Source organism: Myotis yumanensis, unplaced genomic scaffold (genome assembly GCF_028538775.1).
Source record: "Myotis yumanensis isolate MYYU_CA2020_CCGP unplaced genomic scaffold, mMyoYum1.0.hap1 SCAF_2, whole genome shotgun sequence".
Taxonomy (NCBI): domain Eukaryota; kingdom Metazoa; phylum Chordata; class Mammalia; order Chiroptera; family Vespertilionidae; genus Myotis; species Myotis yumanensis.
In genome coordinates this window covers 146,894,514-146,922,089 of record NW_027223753.1, presented here as the reverse complement: position 1 = coordinate 146,922,089, position 27,576 = coordinate 146,894,514, and the positions used below count along the sequence as shown (strand labels likewise).

The 27,576-nt window shown below is 40.2% G+C and overlaps 1 protein-coding gene and 1 long non-coding RNA gene across 2 annotated transcripts in view; both read right to left on the bottom strand.

The window, feature by feature from the left end:
* Positions 1–692: 692 nt before the first annotated feature.
* Positions 693–27,576, bottom strand: part of LOC139002130 (uncharacterized) — an 89,766-nt gene continuing 62,882 nt past the window's right edge. Inside the window, exons 2-4 of the long non-coding RNA XR_011470125.1 lie at positions 5,385–5,545; positions 3,012–3,136; positions 693–836 (exon numbers count right to left, since the gene is read on the bottom strand). This is a non-coding gene — a long non-coding RNA (uncharacterized lncRNA). The remainder of the gene's footprint in view (positions 837–3,011; positions 3,137–5,384; positions 5,546–27,576) is intronic.
* HHLA2 (HHLA2 member of B7 family) lies at positions 13,840–17,470 on the bottom strand. The gene is given in 5 exon segments (XM_070407333.1): positions 13,840–14,107; positions 14,109–14,336; positions 15,583–15,700; positions 15,703–15,903; positions 17,422–17,470. Coding segments are annotated over 5 exon segments (864 nt in total).

Below are 27,576 nucleotides of genomic sequence, written 5' to 3'. Positions count from 1 at the left end.
ACACCTGTCATCATGTCAAAACAAATAAGATTAAATAAAACTATGCACAAGGTATGATATTGTGAAGTTAAGGCCAGCTGATAGAGAAAATTGGACCAGTAGTATTAACACACAAGTGAGAGTTGGTTTTCTCCTGTAAACTATAGGGTTAACATTTGATTAAGTCACAAAAATCTTGGTTAGGCTTTTTCTTTCTTGATTTAAATTAAGGGGAATAGATCATCAAGTCAGCTGGGCTATTCATTCTCTCCTTGCATAAAAATTTATATGGAAACCTAAATTATTAAAAAAAACTGATGAGCAAGTAATATGAATGCGCCAGACAAGTGAGTCAAATTATCTTCAGAGCTGGGGTCACTCAGCTATGCAATCTGGTGTTGGAAGCTATGACCCAATTCCAGAGGTGGCAGTTATTGGGTTGATAGAGCAGTCTTAGAGATACTGAGATACTTAATCTTTGGGTTCTGAGACTCAGCATACTAAATCTAGTTGTTTAAACAGACATAACCATATAAAACTAGAGTCTAATACCTTAGCAAATCAATTGCCTTAGTTTACAGATTCTGTTTTTCACCTTTTCATTTAAGCTGACTTCTGCTCCTACCCACTCTCTCACCCATCATTAGTTGATCAGATTTTTGAATCAGTTCTTAGTGATACATTCCTTCCACATTCTTGGTGGGATCCTCATTGTAGCCCCCTGGGATGATTGCAGCAAGAATGTACATGAATGAGACAATTGTTTACTAAGTTGAATTGGCATCCAGGCATTTATAATCTTGATGCAGGTAGGTGGTCAGTGAATGATACTTAGGTCTTGGAGAGTGAACGTGATTCTGGAAAAGAGAAAGTTTACAAGTCTTTGCAATGATAAAATCGTCTGGTGGTGGCAGGACACTGCTGGAATCCTAGGGAGGAAAGGGAGATGAAGTCCTTGGATACTGAGGATGCCTATGACGTGTTGTCACACTTCTGTTTTCACTTCATTTCCTGTACTGGCTAGCTGTTCTGAAAGAGCCTAGTGGGCAAACTACGGCCCGAGGGCCGGATCCGGCCCGTTTGAAATGAATAAAACTAAAAAAAAAAAGACCTTACCCTTTTATGTAATGATGTTTACTTTGAATTTATATTAGTTCACACAAACACTCCATCCATGCTTTTGTTCCGGCCCTCCGGTCCAGTTTAAGAACCCACTGTGGCCCTCGAGTCAAAAAGTTTGCCCACACCTGGCCTAGACCCAAGATAAATGGACTCTAAAGACCTGTCTTTGTGTCAGAATAATCATTTTTATCTTAGGTATTTAATGATGGTAGTGTTTTGCTATTGTTTGTATCTCTAATCAGAGATCCATGATATAGTTATAAATTAAGTAGTTATGAAGTCTGGGTTTTATCAGTCAATTTTCATCTCCCTGCTAGATGTTCCTGAGTTTATAACCAGTTTATGATTCTTGGCTCTTATTGATGGAACTAAAAAAATAAAAGGTTTGCAACAAAAATGGAGTGAACAATCTAACTGTGACTCATAAGTGAATTATCAATCCCCAAGGAGCCTAGAAGTGGCTGGAAAACTCAGCAATCTGAGTCTGGGCAGAAACTGTAGTGTGCTTTTCTTCACTTTATCTTTCTATATTTCTTTTCATTTCTATACAACCCCATTTCCATCAGAATAATAAGCACATGGGACCACTCATATGCCTAGTGCCATTCTCTGCAAATAACAGTAGGAGATGAGAAGAGCAACCACTTATTTAAGCAAGCAGAGCCTGTCTAATTATACATTGGGAAAAACCCAATGGTATTTTTTTCTGTTATATTATACAACAATGCCTCCTGCCTTGTTTTACTCTATAAAAGTCTCTTGAATGACAATATGTGAATCAGTTAAAACATCAGTTACCTTTTTATAGTAGTACTAAGAGGCCCAGTGCACAAAAATTTGTGCACTCGGGGGGGAAGGGAGGGGGGTCCCTCAGCCCGGCCTGTGCCTTCTCGCAGTCTGGGACCCCTCAGGAGATAACAACCTGCTGGCTTAGGCCTGCTCCCGGGTGGCAGAGGGCAGGCCCAATCCCTAGGTGCAGCCCCTGGTCGGGCTCAGAGCAGGGCCGATTGGGGAGTTGGGGCGCCGCCCCCTGTCATGCACAGAGCAGGGCGGATCGGGAGGTTGCGATGCCACCCTCAGTCATGCTCAGGGTAGGGCCGATTGGGGGGTTGGGGCACCGCCCCCTGTCACACACACAGCAGAGTGGATCAGGGGGTTGGGGCGCCACCCTCTATCACCCACAGAGCAGGGCCGATCAGGGGGTTGGGGCGCCGCCACTGTCACACTCAGGGCAGGGCTGATGGGAAGGTTATGGCTCTACCCTGTCACAGACAGAGCAGGGCCTGTGTGTGTGTGTGTGGTGGGGTGGGGGTGGGGCGCCGCACCCTGTCACGCTGATCCGGTGCCAGGAGGCCTCGCGGCTCCGCTGATCCCGGTGCTGGGAGGCATATTACCCTTTTACTATATAGGATAGAGGTCTGGGGGCCGGCTGGTTTGCCCTGAAGGGTGTCCTGGATCAGAGTGGGGGACCCTACTGGGGTGCCTGGCCAGTTTGGGTGAGGGGCTGAGGGCTGCCTTCAGGGTGGCGATTGACTGAAGCTCCCAACCGCTCCTTTTTTTCTTTTTTTTTTTTTATTCTGGGCCAGCTTTAGCTCTGGCTCTAGCTCTGAGGCCTGGGCTGCTGAAAGCTGATATCTGGTTTGTTTGCGTTCTATAATCGAAACAATGTATAACTCCAGCTCTGAGATCCCGATGGCTGTTTAGCTTCTATATTTGTTACAAAGTTTCAAACTGCCAGCTCAGAGGCCAGCAGCGCAGGCGGGGAACGTTGGAGTCCTCCTTCACTGAAGCAAGCAAGCCTCATGTTCGCTTTCAGCTGCCTGGCTGCCGGCCGCCATCTTGGCTGACAGTTAATTTGCATATACTCACTGATTAGCCAATGAAAAGGGTAGCGTTCGTACGCTAATTACCATGTTTCTCTTTTATTAGTGTAGATTCTTGTACTATAAGTGGTTTGACAAAGGAAATCTCTTAACTGTGTTTTCTTCATTATTGGCATTACTAGCTCTCTCATCAGTAGAGACAGAACTTCTTTCTACAGGAAAAGAGAGAAAAAACTTTAAAATCTTTGCAAACATTCATTCTCCCTTATTCCTAAATCAGTATATAGGCACAACTCGGAGATACTGCAGGTTCTCTTCCAGACCACCTCAATGAAGCAAATATCACAATAAACTGAATCACACAAACTTTTGGGTTTCCCTGGGCTGATAAAAGCTACGTTTGCACTATGTTTGAAATAGTGGAAGAATTACCAACATGTGACACAGACATGAAATGAGCAAATGCTGTTGGGAAAATGGCACCAATAGACTTGTTTGACACAGGGTTGCCACAAACCCTCAATTTGCAAAAGCACAATATCTGTGAAGCACAATAAAATGAGGTATGTCTGTAATTAGGTTATTAGAGTTACTTCAGTTACTCCCCCTTTCATATCTCTCTTTCAACAAACAGTATTTAAAATGCATTCCGTGCAAAAATACCTCATCCGAAACAAACAGCAGTAAATTCTATGGCTCATTAAGGTGCTCCAAAGTGGTGATAAAGCCAATTCAACCAGGCCAGGAATTCCCGGCTCTTTAGGATTGTTGGCCAGTTTCCTACCAACTGTTTAATGGAAAATAGCCAAAGAGGTGATGGTTAAGGAAAAAAAGAGTACAATGGCATTTCTCAAGAAAGGCCTTTCCTCTAGGCCTTTCTAAAATCTAGTATACTTTATGTTTATCCTAGACTAATGGTATTTTAAACAGAATAATTGAAAAGGAAAACATTTGAACCCCATCCTGCTTTCTGCCATGGGAAGCTCACCTGGATGGGTTCTATCTACAGGGCCTCTCTTCCCTCTGGCTTCCAGGTGGGGTGGAGATCATAGGGAGGGAAGACTAAAATCAGGTGTTTATTCTTCCAGCTCCCTCCCTTTAGGGTCATCTTGGTCTGGTTGTGCTCTTCAGGTGAAGGTCACTCTCCTACCATGACAGCAGCTTTAATGTGACTCTCCACGTTTGGGGAACTTCTCCTTTTCCTTGTCCCTTCAAGTTTAATTTTGCTAGTGAGTCAGCTGCTCCCACCTCTGGGGGAATGCACTATCTTCTGTGCTCCATTTGTACAGTTCTGAGTGAGCCAGGTGTTTGCTGGTAGGACCTGACCTATGCCCACATCCAATATTTCCTGCCAGCTAAGGAATAGGAGTAACAAGTAAGGGGACTAGCCTGCATATTAGTAGAATCACAGGGCAAAGTTGGTGAAACTCCTGCTCACTGTCACTCTTAAAATCTTACCTTCAATAATGGTTTCTGCTATGACCAAACCCTCTAACTTCCACAGAAATGACAGGCAGATATCAACCAGGGGAAGAGACATGGGATCTAGTTCAACCTCCCAGACACTCAGAACCTGCTCAAGGGAGTTATGGAATAAGGGAGTTTCTTGGGGCCCAGATCTATCTTGGCTGCTACTTAGCTGGGTCATATTAGGTGGACATAAGTCTGTATCACAGGCCTCCTTAGCATTTGAGTTAACACCTTACATTCCAGTTTCCTGTTCTACAAAATATGGAAATAAGTTTTTTCCAGATCTAATTTTGCTGATAAAAGTGAAGTCTTTTAAGAAGTCCTGTGACAATGGCATCTTAATATATCATTAAAATTGCTCTAAGTAACTTAGGTTTGTTGCAGAAAATTTAGAAAACATTTTTAAAAATTTAAAAAGGATTAAAATAAATGGCACATAAAGGACAATGCTATTTCAAGAAGTGGCTACTATAAATAAAGCTCAAAGAAAAAGAAAATAAGAGCCCAGGGACTTGAGGAGTCCATAAAGTGCCTGGGCAGGTGAGTGACGGAGAAGGGCAACCTTTCTCCAAAAGCAACCATGTCTAAAGCTTTGGATTATTTCTTTTCAGCTATTTCTCAACGCAAGGTAATCGGTACCACCATGGGCATTATTTTACTGCCAGATTTACTTTTTAATCTTTTTTTAGTAAAAACAAACAAACAAACAAAAAACCCTTAACTAACATGTGATGCTAAATTATTTTACCCAATCCTCTGTTATTTATTGAAATAGAAAGACTGGAATTAATGGTAGTATGCTGTAGTAAATATGCTTCTATATAGTTTGGTGTGTCTCAGACTATTAAACTCAGAATAAATTCCAAGAATTAAAATAAGTAGTTGGAAATGTATGAGCATTTAAAAAGATTTCTTATAAATTTTACAAAATGACTATCCAGAAAATTCAGATCTGTTTACATGCCCAGAAAGTGCAGGTGAATGTCATACCTCAAGCTGAATACCTAGGGACAGAACCTAAATCTTCCATGAGGCATCATCTTTGATGAAATAGATGCATATTCTTGACTTCATGATGTTAAGTACCACCAAAATCTCCCAAAGCATTGAAGACAGAATGATTATTCAGAGGGCTGTTCTTTGACTTGGTTCTAAATAAAACAAATAAAAAAAGTCTATAAGCTAGAAGAAGCATTACCAAAAGATAAAGAAAATGTGTAAGTGGGTGGGTAGAGTATGCTTACTATTTTTGAAACCAGTTATTTCTGCCATGAGGGTGGCAGGCAAATTTCATATTAGTAAAAACACTTTTCATAGTGAAAAGACAAGCCCTGTCTGGACCAGAGAGTTGTGTTTTTTGTTTTTGTTTTGTTTTATGAGCATAAATAATACCTACCAGTCTCAATGTCTCTATTGTGGGAAACCTGCAAAAGCTGTCATTTGAATGAATTAGGGGCTTAGTGGGAGTCAGGAAAGAAAAAGTCTGAAAACTTGAGAGGCAATGAGTCTATTATGCATTTAAGTTTCTGTTGTTTTATATTGTGACTACAGGCCCGGTGCACGACATTCATGCCCTGTGGGGTATGTGGGTCCCTCAGCCTAATCTGCACCCTCTCCAATCTGGGAGCCCTCAGGGGAGCCCTCTCCAATCTGGGAGTTTCTGTCTGTCTTTGCAGTCATATGAGCGAATTGTCTGAGAACCCAACTCAATTTGGTTTGTTGCTCACAGAATAATAGAGGCATTTTTTTTTCTTTGCTTCATTGGTGATTTCCTGGAAGTTTTGGGGTATCTTCCCTTTAATTTTTCCTAGACACTCTGATTTTACTTATGTCTCTCACCTTTGCTTTCCCTCCACCCCCCACCGCAATAGTAACTTGCTCCAGGCTCACTTTGCTCTAGTGTCTAGGAGACCCATCTGCCACCAAAACTACTATTCCCAGAATTCCTGGTGCTCCCTGCGATCTTGGTTTTCCCTTCCTGCTCTGCCTCCGTCCCATGATCTCCCACTCTGCCAAGTCCTCCAAGCTGCCAGCTCTCCCTCTCTGCTCTCCGTTTGGCAGCTTGGGGAGCCAATTTTCCCAAGCTGCTCCACTCTCCACTGGCTCTCCCGCTCTGCTCTCCGCCTGGCACCTGTGTATGAAAATTAACCCGCCATCTTTGTCTGGTTAATTTGCATATGCACTCCTGATTGGCTGGTGAGCATAGCAGAGCAAACGGTCAATTTACATGTTTCTCTTTTATTATATAGGACTAGAGGCCTGGTGTACAAAAATTTGTGCACTCGGTGGGGGGGTACCTCAGTCCAGTCTGTGCCCTCTCGCAGTCTGGGACCCCTCAGGGGATGACTACCTGCTGGCTTAGGCCCGCTCCCTGGGGGATTGGGCCTAAGCTGGCAGTCAGACATCCCTCTGGCATCCCAGGAGCCCTCGGGGGATGTCCACTTGCCAGCAGGGAGCAGGCCTAAGCTGCAGTCAGACATCCTTAGCGCTGCTGAAGAGGTGGGAGAGGCTCCCACCACCACTGCTGTACTGGCAGCTGTCAGCCTGGCTTGTGGCTGAGCAGTGCTCCCCTTGTGGGAGCACACTGACCACCAGGGGGCAACTCCTGCATTGAGCATCTGCTCCCTGGAGGTGAGTGTGTGTCATAGTGACCAGTTATTCCCAGTCATTCTGCTGTTAGGGTCAATTTGCATATTACCCTTTTATTATATAGGCATGCCTGGCCAGCCAGGGTGAGGGGCAGATGGCTGTTTGCAGGCTAGCCACAGCCCCTTCAGTGTGGGGGTCCCCACTGGGGTGCCTGGCCAGCCTGGGTGAGGGGCTGAGGGCTATTTTCAGGCTAGCCACACCCTCATGGGGTGAAGGTCCCCACTGGGGTGCCTGGCCAGTCTGGGTGAGGGGCTGATGGCTGTTTGCAGGCTGGCCACAGCCCCTTCAGGGTGGGGATCCCCACTGGGGTGCCTGGCCTGCCTGGGTGAGTGGCTGATGGCTGTTTGCAGGCTGGCCACAGCCCTTTCAGGGTGGGGATCCCCGCTGGGATGCCTGGCCAGTCTGGGTCAGGGGCTGAGGGCCGTTTTCAGGCTGGCTAAGCCTCCCAGTGGGGACCCTCACTCCATGAGGGTGTGGCCAGTCTGGGTGAGGGGCTGATGGCTGTTTGCAGGCTGGCCACGGCCCCAAGCTCCCAGTGGAGGCTGGCTGGAAGCAGGTATCTGGGATTTATTTATCTTCTATAATTGAAACTTTGTTGCCATGAGTGGAGGCCACAGCTGGCTCAGGGCAGGTGGGAAGCTTGGCTTCCTCCATCGCCCAGGCAACCAAGCCTCCTGCTTGCTCCAGCTCCGTGGCTGTTGGCTGCCATCTTGGTTGAGTTAATTTGCATAGAGTTGCTCTGATTGGCTGGTGGGCGTGGCTTGGGGCGTAGCAAAGGTACAGTCAATTAGCATCTTTGTCTCTTATTAGTGTAGATAAGAGAACTAATGCACTTTTTTCCAAAGGAATAATTATGACTACAAACTAGCCTCAGCCCAGTGTTCTTCTTGAGGGATAAAGAGAGGGTGCAGTTCACCCTTGGCTTGGAGAAGACAGATTCCTAGGGAAATAGTGATAAGGAGTGCAGAGGTGATGGGAAGATCTAAGTAGGAGCCATGGTATTGAGTGAGAGGTTACAGGTGACCACAGGGACAATATATAGTACTTGAGGCTCCTCGGGAATAACTGGAGAAGCCTGAACTTTTCCCAGCATCCTCGTTAGTACCAGAATTGTAATTAGTATTAAAGGAAGTGGGGATCCTGGAAAGCAGAAACTTGGAGCCCTAATGTTACTAAAGTCAGAACCTGCTAACCTTGTGATCTAAAGTCTACCCAAATGTAGTAAGCAAGCATTAGAGCACAAAGCCTAATTCAGGGGGATAAATGTTTTAGGCTATTTTTAAAGATGAACAGCTTTACCCAATAGATCTCATTTTTAATGAACACACTTTTAATATTTTAAAATAAAAAAATTAATCTCTCCACGTATTTGTGTCAATGTGAAATTCAATACCCATGTAAAGAAGGAGTAATTAAGTAGAAATATTAACTTTCCAGAGTGTTTTTATATGCATATTTTTCGTCCTGAAGGAAATCTTACAAGGTTAGCTTCTTCTTACTTTATCTGTGATCTTAGTTCCCCCATCTGTGGAAAGATTTGCCCAAGGTCACATATTGATTCAGCAGCAAAATTTAGCAAGAATTATTTAATTTCATTCCATTTAGTGTAAACTTTATCTAGCAGATCTCAACTCTAGGAATAACAAGCAGCCCTATCTGGGCCTTCTTTTCAAATGTTGCAACATGTTCTGGAAAAGGCAGCAAGTAGAAAATTGCCATTCAGAATAGAAAACCAAGTTTTCTTGAAAGAGTGAAGTAAAATTATGGGTACTATTTGCCCTGTTCTCTTGCCTGCTGGGGTAGTTCCTCCTACAGACCTCTGCCTGGGGTAGGTTTGGGCAGTAGGGAGGAGTTTGAGCAGACCCTCCTCAAGTCTCAACTGACCAAGTTTACCTGGAAAAGATTCAGAAAAGCTGGATTGGTCTAAGGCTTCGCTTTGTATAAACTGAAACTTAGACCTGTGGTTAGAAAGATGGGCCATGTGTGGTCTGCAGACCATTTCTTCCTGATAATTTTTCTACACTCCAAAGTGAATCCAATATGAGGCAGCATTTTAAAATTAGGATGCAAGCTTAACTGTATTTTACATAAAATGGACACTTCTACTTTAGAGAAAAATAGCTTCACATCCCAGTTTTCAGTATTCTCAAAGTGGCAGCTCTACCAAGGAAGTATTATCACTTAGTGTCTAGAAGCTTTTATCTATTTGAAGACCACTTAACCTAAAGACAGCTCTCGGTTCTTAATCTCAAAGTCTTATTACAAAGAATCACCAAGCCTCCAAGTATGTTATTCCTACTAATTTTCACAAGTAGGATGATATGATATAAATATTTCTAAACCATATTCCATTGACTCAAATATCTTTATTAAATAATAAAAAGAGAGTGCCATGGTCTCCCATGATGTCAAGTTGATAGTTTAAGGGTAAGGGGATCAATCAACCCACTTAGAAAGTCAGCTTCATGAGTACACATTCCACTATGAATAGTGAATTAGAAATATTTTAAATAATTAGTTTTGGCATTTAGCTATCAGCAGAGGTAAAAAATGAGCTGAATCAGGCATCCACTTAGTGTTTCAAATTCCTTTGGTGGCTTCTCCCTCCCAGGTTCACAGACTGTGCTTCCCCAGCATCCAGCAGAGCCCCAATTCCAAACTCCTACTGTGCCTAGAGCCTCAGCTTCCCCAATACTGGACCCTAAGGAACATATTAGGCACAGTGATAAAAGGAATTGAAGATGCTCAGCTCGCAGAGTCAACATATATGTCCCCTCTTAATTTCTAAAGCCCTGAAGCCAGCTAAGGAGGTGACACCATCTGGGTTTTAACTCCTACCACCTGACAGTGAGCACTCAAGCATGGGCACCCAATATTAACATTGCTTCCAGTTACCAACATTTTAAACTCACTGTTCTGCTTCTGTTGGCTTCTCAAATGCTGGTGTTTCCCAGGATTCTCCTCTTGTCACTCTGTCTACTCCCTAGTTGTCTGTTACTTCTATGGTCTCAATCATTTCTTAATCTCTCTTTCTAGACAAAGTTCTTTTCTTGTACATAAGAAGTACATTTCCAAGTGTGTGTTAATCCCCCGTGGCCTGAACTCTTTTGAAGCAGGAACTGTGCTGGGTGTTCTGGCTTGCCTCTCCCCACTCCATGATTGAACCCCATTCTGTCCTTCTGTAGTTTTGTAGGCTGACTTCTGTGGGCTGCCATGGATTGTTTATTTTGGGCTCTAGATTCCCCTACCATTTAATCCACCTGCAAGAGAATATGCCCCCCAAATCATCTAAAATTCAAGTACAGGAACTTTCTGATGTTTCTAATCCTTCTTTGATTTCTCATTACTGCCAGGACCCTGGTCAAACTCCTTCACAAGGTATAGAAGTTCTTTCATCTTGTTTTCCCGCACTCTCCAGGCTCATCTCTTGGTAATTTAGCCTTGCTGTCAACACTTAAACTTGCATAAAGCCAGTAATATTTACTCCCCTGTGCTTTTGCATATAATGCATCTTTTTTTTTTCCAACCTGGAATGCCTATGTTCTCCTGAAATTCCCTACAACTTGTTTAAAATTCTGTTCTTATTCAACATCCTTAGGCATATATTCTTTACTCCATGCATACCCAACCATGGTGAATAGAATTAATTGCTCCCTTTGTATGCACCCTTCCTGGTTGAATTTTATTTTTACATGGTTTATACTAGATGCTATAGATGCAGAAATAAGAGCCCTTGTCCTTAAGTTCACAGTCTGAGAGCAACAACCCTTACTTAGCATATAATAAATCATCAACAAGACAAACAGCATGGAGCCTAAGGACCTGTTGGTGCTTTAGGACACTCAATTCTGAATAAACATGAGAAAATACAATTTCCCATAGAAAATATTTACAATTTAATATGAACATTTGCATTGTTTTCCATGTATCCATTGCTGCCTGACTGATGAAAAATGGACATTGGGTGACCATGCCTTTAGCACTCAAATCATGTAAAGGTATAAAGCACTTATAATTTTAGTATCTTCTCAGTGGGCATCTTGAGAATGTGAAACACAGAAAAATAGATTTACAGAAAAATCTTGTACAATGGAGATTTCCCTATATAATGGAGATTTACAGAAAAATCTTGTGTTGCTTCTAATGAAATATAAAACAATATTTTTCCTTAGAATTGGATAAAGAGTATCAAATAAATTTTTCTTCTCATTAATTTTTCATAAACAGTAGGTTATAAATACAGAGATTGATCAGAGTTTGGGTTTGTTCAAATAAATGAGAGGAAGGAGTGTTAAAAACTGCTCATGCAATGATGAAGGTATTGATAAAGATTAATGGGCTAATACTACATGAAGAGACCAAAGAAATCAATTAATGCACAATTAATATTTGACACTGGAGGCAAGAGATTACAATGGAGTAAAGACAGTCTCTTCAATAAATGGTGTTGGGAAAATTGGACAGCTACATGCAAAAAAAAAAAAGAAAGAAACTAGACCACTAACTTACACCATACACAAGAATAAATTCAAGATGGATAAAAGACTTAAATGTAAGTCCTGAAACAATAAAGATCCTAGGAGAAAACATAGGCAGCAAAATATCAGACATCCCACATAGCAGAATTTTCTCAGATATATGGCCTAGGGCAAGAGAAACAAAAGAAAAAATAAACAAATGGGACTATTCTATATAATAAAAGGCCAGCAACCATAAGTGTAATGACCGGAATGACCGCTCAACCAGTCACTGTGAGGTGGGGGGCTGGCAAGGGGAACTGGGTGGCTGGCAGTGGTGGCAGTCCGGGACTCGGGGCCAGTGAGGGGAACCTGGTGTCTGGCGGTGGAGGCGGGTCAGGACCCAGGGCTGGCAAATGGGTGGAAGATGGGCCTGATCACAGGCTAGGCCTAGGGACCCTATCCACACACGATTTTGTGCGCTGGGGCTCTAATATCAAAATAAAAAGCTTCTGCATATTAAAGGAAACTGTCATCAAAATGAAAAGGGAGAACTTTGTATGGGAGAACATATTTGCCAATGATACATCTGATAAGAGGTTAATTTCCAAAATATGTAAAGTACTCATACAACTCAACAAAATGAAGACAAACAATCCAATTTAAAAATGGGCAAAAGGCCTGAAGAGACACTTCTCCAAAGCGGACATACAGAAGGCCAAGAGGCATATGAAAAAATGCTCAAAGTCACTAATCATCAGAGAGAGGCAAATTAAAAATGACAAGGAGGTACCACCTCACACCTGCCAGAATGGCTACCATCGACAAATCAACAAACAACAAATACTGGTGAGGATGTGGAATAAAAGGAACCCTAGTGCACTGTTGGTGGGAATGCAGACTGGTACAACCACTGTGGAAAACATTGTGGAATTTCCTCAAAAAAAAAAAAAAAAAAAGAAAGAAAGAAAAAGTGGAACTGCCATTTGACCCAGTGATCCCACTTCTAGGAATATATCCTAAGAAGCCTGAAACAGCAATCAGAAAGAATATATGCACCCCTATGTTCATAGCACCATTATTAACAATAGCTAAAATCTGGAAACAGCCCAAGTGCCCATCAGTAGATGAATGGATAAAAAGGCTGAGGACATTTACACAATGGAATACTATGCAGCTATAAAAGAGAAGGATCTCTTATCCTTTGAAACAGCATGGGGGGACCTTGAAAGTATTATGCTAAGTGAAATAAGTCAGTCAGAGAAAAACAAGAATCACATGATCTCACTTATATGTGGAATCCAATGAAAAAAATAAACTGATGAACAAAATAGACCCAGAGACATAGAAGCATGCAACAGACTGATGTATTTCAGAGGGAAGGGGGAGCAGGAAGAAATTAACCAAATAACTTATATGCATATATGTATAACCTATAGACACAGACAATAGTTCAGTGAAGGCCTGGGGAGGGGGTGAGAGTGGCATGGAGGTGGGTGGGAAGGGGAGAGACATCTGTAATACTTTCAACAATAAAGATAATTTTAAAAAGAGAGAAAGCTAAGATTTGGAATCAGCCTAAGTGCCCATCAGCAGATGAGTGGATTAAAAAGCCTTGGCACATCTATGCAATGGAATACTATGCTGCAGTAAAAGGAAGGAACTCCTACCATTTGCAACAGCATGGATGGAGCTGGAGAGCATTATACTAAGTTAAATAAGTCAGTCAGAGAAAGATAAATATCACACAATCTCACTCATTTGTGAACTATAATGAACAACATAAACTGATGAACAAAAACAGATCGAGAGACAGAGAAGCATTGATCAGATGCTCAAACCTCAGAGGGAAGGTAGGGGAGGGTGGGGGTAAGGAGTAGAGATCAACCAAAGGATTTGTATGTATGCATATAAGCATAAGCGATGGATGCAGACAACAGGGGGTGAGGGTGAGGGCAAGAAGGGGGGGGATGAGGGGACAATGGGGGGGTAAGGACACATTTGTAATACCTTAATCAATAAAAAATTTTAAAAAAGAGAGAAACTAAAGAGAAACCATAATACTAATTAGTTAACTTTTGTTTAGTTGAAAGATTGGCAAGAATCAGAGGTTGGGACCTGGTAATAGACAAGCAAGCATTCTTTCCTTCTCCTCTAACCTTTCAAAGTACAATGCAGGTAGAAAATCCTCTTTAGAGAATAAACCATAGAGACATACATTGGTATTTATGAATAAATATGCTAATTTCCATTTCACAAATGTTTTCATTAACACCTAGCAAGGTGAGAATTACTTCGATTTAATCAATGAGGAACTAATGTTCAGAAGTAAAAACGATTCATTGCTTAAGGTAAAATAGCCAGTAAATATTATACTGGGGACTCCAGTCCTGGTCTTGTAACAGCCACAGATGCATTTTCTTTCCTTTGTGTTCTGTTCTGTCCTGTAAATCATTCCCCATCCCCCCAACCCTCGGACATAGCACATATACACAGAAAGCCCCATGAAGCCCACCTTTCATTGTCCATCTCCCTGTCCATGTTTGCTTCAGCAATGGATTTTCAATAGTACATTCATACAATAAATTTGATCCTATGATATTTACCCTTATTATAAAAAAGATCAAAAGACCCAATTCCTTCCATATTGCCTTCAGGGATAGGTGTATTGTTCACTTGCCATGTACGAACTGGACAAGGATAAACACTTAACACGACACCTATTACGGAGCTGTTTGTGTTCCTCTTTTCATACTTTATCGCCAGTGTGACAAAAGTGAAGGGGGAGAAAGAAGGGCTTTTGGGAACTGTCATCATTAGCTTCTTGTTAGGCCATCTTTGCAGAACATTTATTATTTTAATATCCATGCAATGGAAAGGTAAGCTTTATGAGCAAAACTTGGCAGTCACTGAAAGGAAAAACAAAACAAAAACTGTAGAACTGTAAGATTGTGTGTGGTTATCTACAAGTGAAAAAAAGGGCATTCATGGATACATGGCAACTAGCGATCTCAATTCTCTAGAAAGAACACTAGAATGAAATCTAATAGCCTCGCTGAGCAACCAAAATGTGGGTGTTGAAGTCTATAAACTAGCGCTCATGCAGCACTCTGCACTCCTCAGGTTGCACTACTCAGTCATTTTGACATTGCTTACACATTATTCTTAGATTTCTGAGTCAAGGTCTGACGCAGCTAAATAGGACAGAGGGAGAAGGAACAGTGCTGGGTAAAACAACGCATTAGAAAATGCCCCTTCTCCAATAAATAAATGAATAGATAAATACAATTAATATGGGCAAGAGGTAAGTACAATTGATGCTTGAACACAGTGCGTATAAACTGCATGGGTCCACTCACCTGCAGATATTTTTCAATAGCTCTGCAGGATTCACACCTACATTCTTCAAGGGTCGACTGGCCATTGAGAACACATGAGTGTGAAGGGCTGGCTTAAGGTTTACGCAGATTTACAACTGCATGGGTGGTTGGCACATCTAATCCCTGTGTTCTCCAAGGGTTAACTGAATATAATATTAAAATTAACTGTACAATTTCATGTGAGCATTTTCATTGTTTTCCAGTGTCCATTGCTGCCATTCTGTTTTCATTCAGAAATGAAAAAAAGTGCAATTTAAGTCAATAATTCAATATTTTTAAGATATCATATTGGCATTAATTTTATGATTGATGGTACTAGGTACTGATAAGACTAAGGGGAAAGTGGATGCTCTTATAATGTTGATGGAAGTAATGCATTAAAATCTTACATCTGACACTTTTTTTTCTTCAGATCATTTCTCTGCGTTTAGTGTAAGGATGTTAATCTCAATTTTTTTCTTGCAATGTAAAACACTGGAAATGCTTGCATATCTACCAATGGGAGAATGGGTGTGTCAATTATGGCATGTCTATACTATGAGATATTATTCATTAAAAATGAGGTCTATTTTTATGTATTGACTTAGGAAGCCCCTAGTATATCAAACTAAGAAAAAGACACTTCAGAAAAACATGGAATTATATCATTGTTATGTTTTGTAAAATCTTACGTGCATACTTACCTCCCACCTCTAGGACCACTTTGTGATTTTTCTAGCTGTTGTTTCCACATAGCACAATTAAATCCCTTCATCCAAATGGCTTAATCTTCTGAAAGGTAGGGAAGCATTTTCACTGTGAATTTCACTGAGGAAGAGGGTGTCCTGGTTGTGTATCTGGGATCTTGCTTTCCCAGATGATCACTGTCTTTGTAGTACGTATAAACATCACCTTGATTCTCCAGTGATTTATGACTTTTTCACCCACCCTCAAATGATCAAGGGAGAATTACATCTTCCTCAAGTCTTCCAATGACTGTTTGCTCACTCATAGTACTAAAATGAATGAAGAAAGCTGGAAAGACTGTGTATAAAATGAAGAGCCGTTATGAAGAGAATTTGTGATGGGTGCTTATCAAGGGTTATATTAGGACTACCTAGAAGAACTATATTAGGTCAACAGTCTGATCATTAACAGACACAGCATCAAGAACTCTTGCTAGTCTAATTACTAGAAACAAGCCATGAAGCTCCGTGTTTGAGTTACTGCAATTTTAATAGACTATCTGTTTGATTCATTGTAGCTATGAGAATTGTCAACAGCCTAAAGCATAGAAATATTAGTTTGCTCCCCCCTTGATCAATAATCTCATCTCTCCTCTGATCCTGGCCTGTTATAGTTACTGGAAATTATGTATATTATGTAATAAAAGACTCCTATTGATTTTTATTCCCTGAACACATTTACTTTTAACACCTACTATAACAATAACAAATTAGTTTATCCATCTATCTGGAGCTAGCAGGCCCTAAAAGATTAGAACATGCTTAACTTGGTTGAGCTAGGAAATATTTGAGCACATAGAAGATGCTGTTGGGTTCAGAAATCTGTTAGGAATATGCAGACATTAGTTTCAAGTGAGGGAGCACACAGGAAGGAGGAGTCCAAAATGGGCAATGAAGTGACTCATTTATTTTGGTTTTGGGACAACTCTCAGGCTATTCCATGAGTTAATAAAAACTAGTAAATAAATATTCTGAATATAAATGTGGAAGTCCAATTTTCCACTTCAGAAGTTGATTTTAAAAACCAAATGGACTTATCAAAATCAAGGTTTTTTGCAAAGAAGATATACTTAGCTACTTCATAATCATTGAAGCCAGAATCCAGGTTCTTTGATCAGTAGGTTGAGTGCCCTATATATGAATTCCATGATATTAGGACTGAAAAGCTTAGCTTAGCTTATGGACAATGTAGTAAACTCCTTTGGACTCTGGGCAAGGCCACCAAAGATGGGGGAATTGGGTGCTCATGTGGCCCTGTCACATCTTTTTCCTCTGGCACTATTTCCACTCTGCCATGTCCTACTTCTCTTCCTCAGTGAGATTGTTTATTTCTGTACAAAGTGTTAGAGGGATGTGGTATTATGCTGAGAGAAAGGCATGGAAAGATGGGATAGAAAAGGAGTGGTTTTGTTGACCTCGCTAATTGTTCTACTAAGCACCTCTGATATTTTATCAGTTAATTAAAAATGCCTGTCACAGTACCTAGCAAAGCTGATAATGCCTTCTGTCAAGTGTTGAGTAAGTACCAAGCTTACACTAAAAAAATAAAATAAAAAAATCAATCAACCAATCAATCAAACTTGCCTTTCTAGTGATTTTATTTCTGGTAGCAGATAACAGATTAGAAGTGCTTTAATCATAGTAGGCAGGAGAAAAATATGATTTTTAATCTTCACGCAGACTTTTCATTAACTGATCTTTTAGAAAAGTTCACAATGCTATGGCTAGAGAGGAAACAGCCACCTTGAGCTGTGTACTCATGTTCCTCTTGAATATACAAATGACTAACACTTGGGTATATTACAAAGGAACTTACTTTGAGATCCGCTTAGAGATATTATAAGAATGAGGAAGAGAGACGGCATCTTGTGGAGGTCATGTTAATTATCCTATTCAAAAGAAGCAAAACATGTATTCTATGGATTTTAAGAGCAAACAGGAATTGGAAAAGAAAGTGTCTGACTATTTATAGATTAGTAAAATAAAATATGGTTCATCCACACAGATAATTCTTCTGCAACCATTAAAGCTGATCCTAAAAGACGGTTCAGTAGCATGGAAGGGAGTTCTTATCTTCTTGGAGAAAATTAGATTACAATGCAACTTTTAAGTAGCACAGTTCCTTTCTAAAAGCACACACATTTCTGCACTTTGGAGACTGACATGACATATGACTAAATATTCACTAGACTGTTAACTGTGGAGAGCAGGTGTCACATCAAAAGCAGCATCTTTTTAACATGACTGCGTATTCCTATTACATATATCTACCTAAAAATTGGAAAAGCAGCACAAACATATTAAAATACAATTAGAGAAAACATTTGCAATATGACACAGTTATCACTCCAATAGCTTCCATCTTTCTCAGAGCAACAGGTACTGAAAAATGGCTGTGGAATGAAAAAAGATTTGGAATACATCCAAGGGTAGTTCTCTGGATAATAATTTTTTGGTCTGTTATATTTTTAAAGTATATTTTTATTGATTTCAGAGAGCAAGGGAGAGGGAAAGAGAGATAGAAATATCAATAATGAGAGAGAATCATTGATCGGCTGCCTTCTGCCTGCCCCCCTCATTGGTGCATGTGCCTGACTGGGATTCGAACAGCGACCTCCTGGTCCATAGATCCATGCTCCACCACTGAGTAATGCCTGCCAGGCTTTGTCTGTTATTTTTAAAGCTTTATACAATTGACATGTACTGTTTTTACAGCAAATATGCTAAAACAAAATTCAATTTAAATATTAAATGCCAATGATGTTAACTATGATGTTGCTTATAATGACACATAAAAAAGCAATTAAAACAAAACCTAGAAACCTATCCTTAAATGTTCAATAATAGTGTGGATCATAAGGCAGCCATTAAAGTCATGGCTTCAGAGTGTTTCAAAAGCTTTAAAAAGTGAGAAAATATGGATGGCAAAATGTATACACACAATGTCACTTCAAATAAGTGAAGTACAACTTATTTTCTCTGGTGATGGGATGATAGATAATTTTTACTCTTTAACAAATATCCTGTTTAAAGAACAATATGTAGTAATTTATTTTAAAAACCTCTGAAAGAAAATTGTAAGTAAATCATTTGGGAGCTCTACCATTACAAGATTGTGCTTTTATTGATTTTAGAGAAGGGGGGAGAAGAGGGGGGAGGGGGGAGAGGGAGGGAGAGAGAGAGAGAGAGAGAGAGAGAGAGAGAGAGAGAAACATCAATTTGTTGTTCCACTTATTTATTTATTTTTTAACTCGTACAACTTTTATTTTTTAAATTTCTTTATCGATTAATGTATTACATGTGTCCTTATCTCCCCCTTACCCCCCACTCATGCCCTCACCCCCATGTTATCTGTGTCCATTGGTTAGGCTTATATGCATGCATACAAGTCCTTTGGTTGATCTCTCCCCCTTACCCCCACCCTCCCCTACCTTCGCTCTGAGGTTTGATGGTCTGATTGATGTTTCTCTGTCTCTAGATCTGTTTTTGTTCACCAGTTTATGTTGTTCATTATATTCCACAAATGAGTGAGCTCATGTGATATTTATCTTTCTCTGACTGGCTTATTTCACTTAGCATAATGCTCTCCAGTTCCATCCATGCTGTTGCAAATGGTAAGAACTCCTTTTTTACTGCCGCGTAGTATTCCATTGTGTAGATGTGCCAAGGTTTTTAATCCACTCATCTGCTGATGGGCACTTGGGCTGTTTCCAGATCTTAGCTATGGTGAATTGTGCTGCTATGAACATAGGGTGCATATATCCTTTATGATTGGTGTTTCTGGTTTCTTGGGATATATTCCTAGAGGTGAGATCACTGGGTCAAATGGGAATTCCATTTTTAGTTTTTTGAGGAAACTCCATACTGTTCTCCACAGTGGCTGCACCAGTCTGCATTCCCACCAGCAGTGCATGAGGGTTCCTTTTTCTCTGCATCCTCGCCAGCACTTGTCGTTTATTGATTTGTTGATGATAGCCATTCTGACAGGTGTGAGATGGCACTGCATTGTCATTTTGATTTGTATCTCTGGGATGACTAGTGACTTTGAGCATGTTTTCATATGGCTCTTGGCTTTCTGAATATCCTCTTTTGAAAAGTACCTATGTAGGTCCGTTGCCCATTTTTTGATTGGGTTGTTTATCTTCCTTTTGTTAAGTTATATGAGTTCCCTGTAAATGTGAATATTAAACCCTTATTGGTGATAAAAGTGGCATATATGTTCTCCCATGCAGTGGGCTTTCTTATTTATGCATTCATTGGTTGCTTCTTTTAAGTGCCCTGACCAGGGATCAAACCCACAACCTTAGCATATTGGGATGCTGCTCTAACCAACTGAGCTATTTGACTAGGGTGTAAGGTTGTGTTCTAAATTTATTATAGGATATGAAATTTAAGTATAATTAAAACTATTCTAAAAATAAAATTAGGTTCCTTCATTACATTTAATCAAATTAAAAGCTGGTAGATTAATAATTTATACTTTCATTTTTACATTTTAAATAGTAGAAAAAATAATTGGTACATATCCTTGGAAGAGCGCCTTTTTAACATGACTGTACATTTCCAATTATAGATATATCTACATAAAAATTGGAAAAGCAGCACAAACATATTAAAATACAATTAGAGTAAACATTTGCAATATGACACAGTTATCACTCCAATAGCTTCTATCTTTCTCAGAGCAACACCTAAAATGCTTGGCAAAGTAAAAACTTATGAAATTGTATTAGTTATTAAAATAAGACCTTTATTTTTCTTCCTGTAGATGTATTTGCATGTATAACATATTAAAAAATATATTATAATGATTATCTCTGAATAGTAAGATTACCAGTAATCATTAAACTAATTTCCTACTGTGAACAAATGTTAATATGTAATAATTGTTTTTACCTTTACAGGCTATTAAAAAAACAACTTAAGATTTAATCAGTCACTTCCCAAGCAAAAATCAAATCCGACTTGTTTAATGTACGTTTAGGGCATTTCCTGTTCACTTCCCATTCTCCAAAATGACTCCAATAGTTGCTACCTTTTCTTGAAATTTACAACATTCCCTTTTCCAATCTCCATTTCAGTTGGTGCTCTTGCTTCATTAATTAGTTACAATTAATTACAGATACTCCCTCATCCCCCTACCACCAATTCAGCCTCCTCTTTTCCAATTCAAACCCTTCACTTTTGCTCTCATCCCACATATTTTTTTTTGCATCCAGCAATTTATCCCTGCAATTATATCCCCTTTCTACTGTATTACCATGTTCTCTCTCCCTACCCGATCAATCCCATAAGCATAAACACTCCAATACATCCCATCTTAAGAACATAGGAAAAAACAATATTCTCTTCCAATGTTTGATTAGCTACCCATCTATTTTTAAGGGCTATTAACTCTTAAAATAATTGTTTAAATAGCCATCCTCATTTCCCCTTTACAATCTCCCCTCCATCCACTCTGGGCCCATCTGCATGACATGTCATATCTGCCACTGTCAGTGTGACCAAGAACTTCCATATTGCTCAAAACAGTGGATACAATTTGTTCTTATCTTATCCATCTCACAGCAGCATTCAACATAACCCGCTGCTACCTTCCACATGGAAGATTCTTCTCTTCGTTTCTGGACAACCACATTCTTCCAGTTTTCCCTTCCTCACTATTGTTCCCCCATAGTTCTCTCCTAGGCCTCCGCCCCAGCTAGCCTTATTTATGTGGAAATATGGATGTTCTCGGGCCTTATATTTTCTCTATATTCTCTCCCTAGGTGAGTTCCTCTATTCCATGACTCTAAATGCCATCTGTATGCCAAGGATTCTCAAACTTGTCAGATATTCAACTACCCATTTGAGCTGTTCATTTAGATTCCTTATAGGCATCACAGAATTACCATGAGCCCCTGTTTCCATTTCATTCCCTTTACTGTTGCTCCCTGTCCTACCCCAAACATGACAACAAAAATTACCCTGCTCCTTCTCCAGTCTTCATCTCAACAATTGACACCAAGTCTTCCCAGTTGTTTAGGCCAGAAACTTAGAAATCAACCCTGACTTTTCCTTTCCCTCATGACCCGTATATAATCCATTAACCAACCTTTTTTTGCTAATGGATTATTAAATCTCCATTGTTTGTCCACTTCTCTCCAACCCCACCATTACCATCCTACTCCAAAACACTATCATCTCTTACTTGAATATCTAAAATAGATACCGGGCTGGTTACCCTTTTCTATTCTTGCCTCCTTACAACCCATTGTCAATATAGCAGCCAAGAGTCATATGTTTAAAATATAAATCTTTCTGTGACATCTTCCTCATTAAATCCCTCCAGTGGCTTCCCACCACACTCAGATCCACATTCACTTTTTGTTGTTAATCCTCATTTGAGGATATTTTGTCCATTGATTTTTAGAGAGATGAAAGGGAGGGATGGGGGAGGAAAGAGAGAAAGAGAACGAAACAACAATGTGAGAGAGACACTTTGATTGGTTGCCTCCTGCAGGTGCCTGGCCAGGGCAGGGGATCCAACCTGCACCTCAGGTATGTGTCCTTGACTGGGTATCGAACCTAAGAACTTACAGTGCACAGACCGATGCTCTAACCACTGAGAACACCAGCCAGGGCCAGATCCACATTCTTTTTTTTTTTTATTTTTTTATTTATTTTTTTTTTCGCTTAAAGTATTACAAAGGGTATTACATAAGTGTCCTTTTTTCCCCCCCGCCCTTGACAAACCCCTACCCTCCCTTACCCCCCAGTGTCTTATGTCCATTAGTTATGCTTATATGCATGCATACAAGTCCTTCGGTTGAACTCTTACTCCCCTCCCTCCTGCCCCCCAACTCTCTCTGGCCTTCCCACTGCAGTTTGACAATCAGTTTGAGGCAGCTCTGCCTCTGTATCTATTATTGTTCAAAAGTTTGTAATGGTCTTTATTATCCATGAATGAGTGAGATCATGTGGTATTTTTCCTTCATTGACTGGCTTGTTTCACTTAGCATAATGCTCTCCAGTTCCATCCATGATGTTGCAAATGGTAGGAGTTCCTTATTTTTAACAGCAGCATAGTATTCCATCGTGTAGATGTACCACAGTTTTCTAATCCATTCATCTACTGATGGGCACTTAGGCTGTTTCCAGATCTTAGCTATGGTGAATTGTGCTGCTATGAACATCTGGTTACATATATCCTTTCTGATTGGTGTTTCTGGTTCCTTGGGATATATTCCTAGTAGTGGGATCACAGGGTCAAATGGGAGTTCCATTTCCAATTTTTTGAGGAACCTCCATACTGCCTTCCATAGTGGCTGCACCAGTCTGCATTCCCACCAGCAGTGCACAAGTGTTCCTTTTTCTCCACATCCTCTCCAGCACTTGTCGTTTGTTGATTTGTTGATGGTGGCCATTCTGACAGGTGTGAGATGGTACCTCATTGTTGTTTTGATTTGCATCTCGGATGATTAGTGACTTTGAGCATGTTTTCATATGTCTCTTGGCTTTCTGAATGTCCTCTTTTGAAAGGTGTCTATTTAGATCCTTTGCCCATTTTTTGATTGGATTGTTTATCTTCTTTTTGTTAAGTTGTATGAGTTCCCTATAAATTTTGGAGATTAAGCCCTTATCAGATATGACGTTGGCAAATATGTTTTCCCAAGAGGTGGGTTTTCTTGTTGTTTTGTTGATGGTTTCTTTTGCTGTGCAGAAGCTTTTTATTTTGATGTAGTCCCATTTGTTCAGTTTCTCTTTAGTTTCAACTGCCCTAGGAGCTGTATCAGTGAAGAAATTGTTTTGGCATAAGTCTGAGATTTTGTTGCCTTTGTGTTCTTCTAGAATTTTTATGGTTTCCTGTCGTACATTTAAGTCCTTTATCCATTTTGAGTTTATTCTGGTGTATGGTGTAAGTTGGTGGTCTAGTTTCATTTTCTTGCATATATCTGTCCAATTTTCCCAACACCATTTATTGAAGAGACTATCTTGGCTCCATTGTATGTTCTTGCCTCCTTTGTCAAAAATTAATTGAGCATATTGGTTCGGGCTAATTTCTGGACTCTCTATTCTATTCCACTGGTCTATATGTCTGTTCTTGTGCCAGTACCAGGCAGTTTTGAGAACAGTGGCTTTGTAATACAGTTTGATATCTGGCATTGAGATCCCACCTACTTTGTTCTTTCTCAGGATCGCTGCAGCTATTCGGGGTCTTTTTTTATTCCAGATGAATTTTTGGAGAGTTCGTTCTAGATCTTTGAAGAAGGCCATTGGTATTTTAATGGGAAGTGCGTTGAATTTATAGATTGCTTTGGGTAGTATGGACATTTTAATGATGTTGATTCTACCAATCCAAGAACATGGTATGTTCTTCCATCTGTTTATGTCTTCCTCTATCTCTTTTTTCAACGTCCTGTAGTTTTCTGAGTAGAGGTCTTTAACCTCTTTAGTTAAGTTTATTCCTAGGTATCTTAATTTTTTTGGTGCGATGGTAAATGGGATTGTTTTTCTAATCTCTCTTTCTGAAAGTTCACTATTGGTGTATAGAAATGCCTCAGATTTCTTGGGGTTAATTTTGTATCCTGCTACATTGCCAAATTCATGTATTAAGTCTAGTAGCTTTTTGATGGAGTCTCTAGGGTTTTGTATGTATAATATCATGTCATCTGCAAATAAGGACAGTTTTACTTCCTCTTTTCCAATTTGGATGCCTTTTATTTCTTCTTCTTGCCTAATTGCAATGGCTAATACTTCCAGTACTATGTTGAACAGGAGTGGTGAGAGTGGGCATCCCTGTCTTGTTCCTGTTCTTAGGGGAAATGGTGTTAGTTTTTGTCCATTGAGTATGATGTTGGCTGTGGGCCTGTCATATATGGCTTTTATTATGTTGAGGTATGATCCTTCTATTCCCACCTTTCTGAGAGTTTTTATCAAAAATGGGTGTTGGATTTTGTCGAATGCTTTTTCTGCATCAATTGATATGACCATGTGGTTTTTTTCTTTCAATTTGTTTATGTGATGTATCACATTTATTGATTTACGGATGTTGTACCATCCTTGCATCTCTGGGATAAATCCTACTTGGTCATGGTGTATGATCCTTCTGATGTACTGCTGGATCCGATTTGCTAAGATTTTGTTGAGGATTTTGGCATCTATGTTCATGAGGGATATTGGCCTGTAATTCTCTTTCATTGTGATGTCTTTACCTGGTTTTGGTATTAGGGTGATGCTGGCTGCATAGAATGAGCTTGGAAGTGTTCCTTCCTCTTGAATTTTTTGTAGTAGTCTGAGGAGGGTAGGTTTTAGTTCTTCTTTGAATGTTTGGTAGAACTCCCCTGTGAAGCCGTCTGGCCCTGGGCTTTTGTTTGCTGGAAGCTTTCTGATGACTGCTTCAATTTCTTCCATAGTTATTGGCCTATTGAGGTTTTTAGATTCTTCCTGATTGAGTTTTGGAATGTTGTATTTTTCTAGGAATTTGTCCATTTCCTCCAGGTTGTCTAGTTTGTTGGAGTAGAGTTGCCCGTAGTATTGTTTAACAATCATTTGTATTTCTGTGGGGTCTGTTGTTATTTCGCCTCTATCATTTCTGATTTGGTTTATTTGGGACCTTTCTCTTTGCTTCTTGGTGAGCCTGGCGAGGGGTTTGTCAATCTTGTTTATCCTTTCAAAGAACCAGCTCTTGGTTTCATTGATTTTCTGTATTGTTTTTTTGGTCTCTATGTCATTGATTTCTGCTCTAATCTTTATTATCTCCTTCCTTCTGCTCACTCTGGGCTTTTCTTGTTGCTCTCTTTCTAATTCTTTGAGTTGTAGAGTTAGATGATTAACTACCATTTTTTCTTGTTTTTTGAGATAGGCCTGTAGAGCTATAAACTTCCCTCTCAGGACTGCTTTCATTGTGTCCCAGAGGTTTTGGATTGTTGTGTTTTCATTGTCATTAGTGTCCAGGATGTTTTTAATTTCTTCTTTGATGTCATCGGTAACCCAATCAATATTTAATAACATGCTATTCAGCTTCCAAGTGTTTGAGTATTTTGGGTTGTTTTTATTGTAGTTTATTTCTAACATTATGCCATCGTGGTCTGAGAAGATGCTTTTTATGATCTCAATCTTCTTGAATTTGTGGAGACTTTGCTTGTGACCCAATATGTGGTCTATTTTTGAATATGTCCCATGAGCACCTGAGAGGAATGTATATTCTGCAGCTGTGGGGTGTAGTGTTCTGAAGATGTCAATTAAGTCCATCTGATCTAGTGAGTCATTTAGGATTGCTGTTTCTTTGCTGATTGTTTGTCTAGCGGATTTATCCAGTGATGTCAATGGTGTATTAAAGTCCCCTACTATGATTGTGTTATTGTCGATATCTCCCCTGATATCTTCCAGAAGTTTTCTTATGTATGTGGGTGCTCCTGCATTGGGTGCATATATGTTTACCAGGGTTATATCTTCTTGTTGTATTGATCCCTTTAGTATTATGAAGTGGCCTTCCTTATCTCTGGTTATGGCCTTCACTTTGAGATGTATTTTGTCAGATATAAGTATTGCTACCCCAGCTTTCTTTTCCTTTCCATTTGCGTGAAAGATATTTTTCCATCCCTTCACTTTCAGTCTGTGTGAGTCCTTTCCAATGAGGTGGGTCTCTTGTAGACAGCAGATGTATGGGTCATGTTTTTTTATCCATTCAGCCACTCGATGTCTTTTGGTTGGAGCATTTAGTCCATTTACATTTAAAGTTATTATTGAAAGGTACTTGTTTGTAGCCATTTCTTTTTTGTGTGTGTGTGTGGCTGTTTTCTTTCTGAGCTTGATATTTCTTCTTTTACACCAGTCCCTTTAGCATTTCTTGCATGGCTGGCTTGGTGGTGATAAACTCCCTTAGCCCTTTTTTGTCTGTGAAGCTTCTTATTTCCCCTTCAATTTTGAATGATAGCCTTGCTGGATAGAGTATTCTTGGATTCAGTCCTTTGCTTTGCATCACTTTGTAGATTTCCGTCCATTCTTTTCTGGCCTGATGTGTTTCTGTTGAGAAATCATTTGATAATCTAATGGGAGATCCCTTGTATGTTACTTTCCGTCTCTCTCTTGCAGCCTGTAAGATTCTCTCTTTATCCTGAACATTTGCCATGGTAATTATGATGTGTCTTGGTGTGGGTCTTTTCGGGTTCACCTTGTTTGGGACTCTCTGGGCTTGTGTGACTTTTTTCTTCCCCACCTCAGGGAAGTTTTCTGATATTATTTCTTCGAATAGGTTTTCTAATCCATGTTCATCTTTCTGTTGTTCTGGCACCCCTATTATTCGTATGTTGCTTCGTTTCATGTTGTCCCAAAGTTCCCTTAGGCTCTCCTCCTGTCTTTTAATTTTTTTCTCCATTTGCAGTACAGTTTGAGTGTGTTTTGCTTCCTTGTCTTCTAATTCACTGATTCGGTCCTCCGCTTCTCCCAGTCTACTGTTGATACTTTCAATGGTGTTTTTTATTGCAGCTAAGTCGTTCTTCATTTCTTCTTGGGACTTACTTAAGTTGTTGATTTTTTCATCTGTTTCTTCTAGCTTCTTGCATACGTAGTTGAGTTTTTCATCTGTTTCTTCTTGCTTCTTGAACATCCGGTGCATGTACTCTAGGAACCTTATTCTGAATTCTTTTTCCGTCATGTTGCATATCTCTGTCTCACTTAGCTGCTTTTCTGGCGAGTCCTCCTTTTCTTTCCTTTGGGGGTTTCTTTGTCTACCCATGTTTGATCTCACTGACATTACTAGTTGTTGAATCGTTCAGTGGCTGGACCCTGGGTGGCAGTGGCTGCTCCCTGGGTGGCAGTGGCTCCTCGGTCTGTGGTTGCTCCTTGGGCGGTTGTGGTAGCAGCGGCTCCTCTGTTGATAGCAGGGCCTCTGATGGGTGCTGTTCACAGTTGTGGTGGCTCTTCTGGCTGGTGGAGGGAGGCTTCAGACGCAGCAACTGTTCCCCAGGCAGAGCGTGTGGTGATCAGG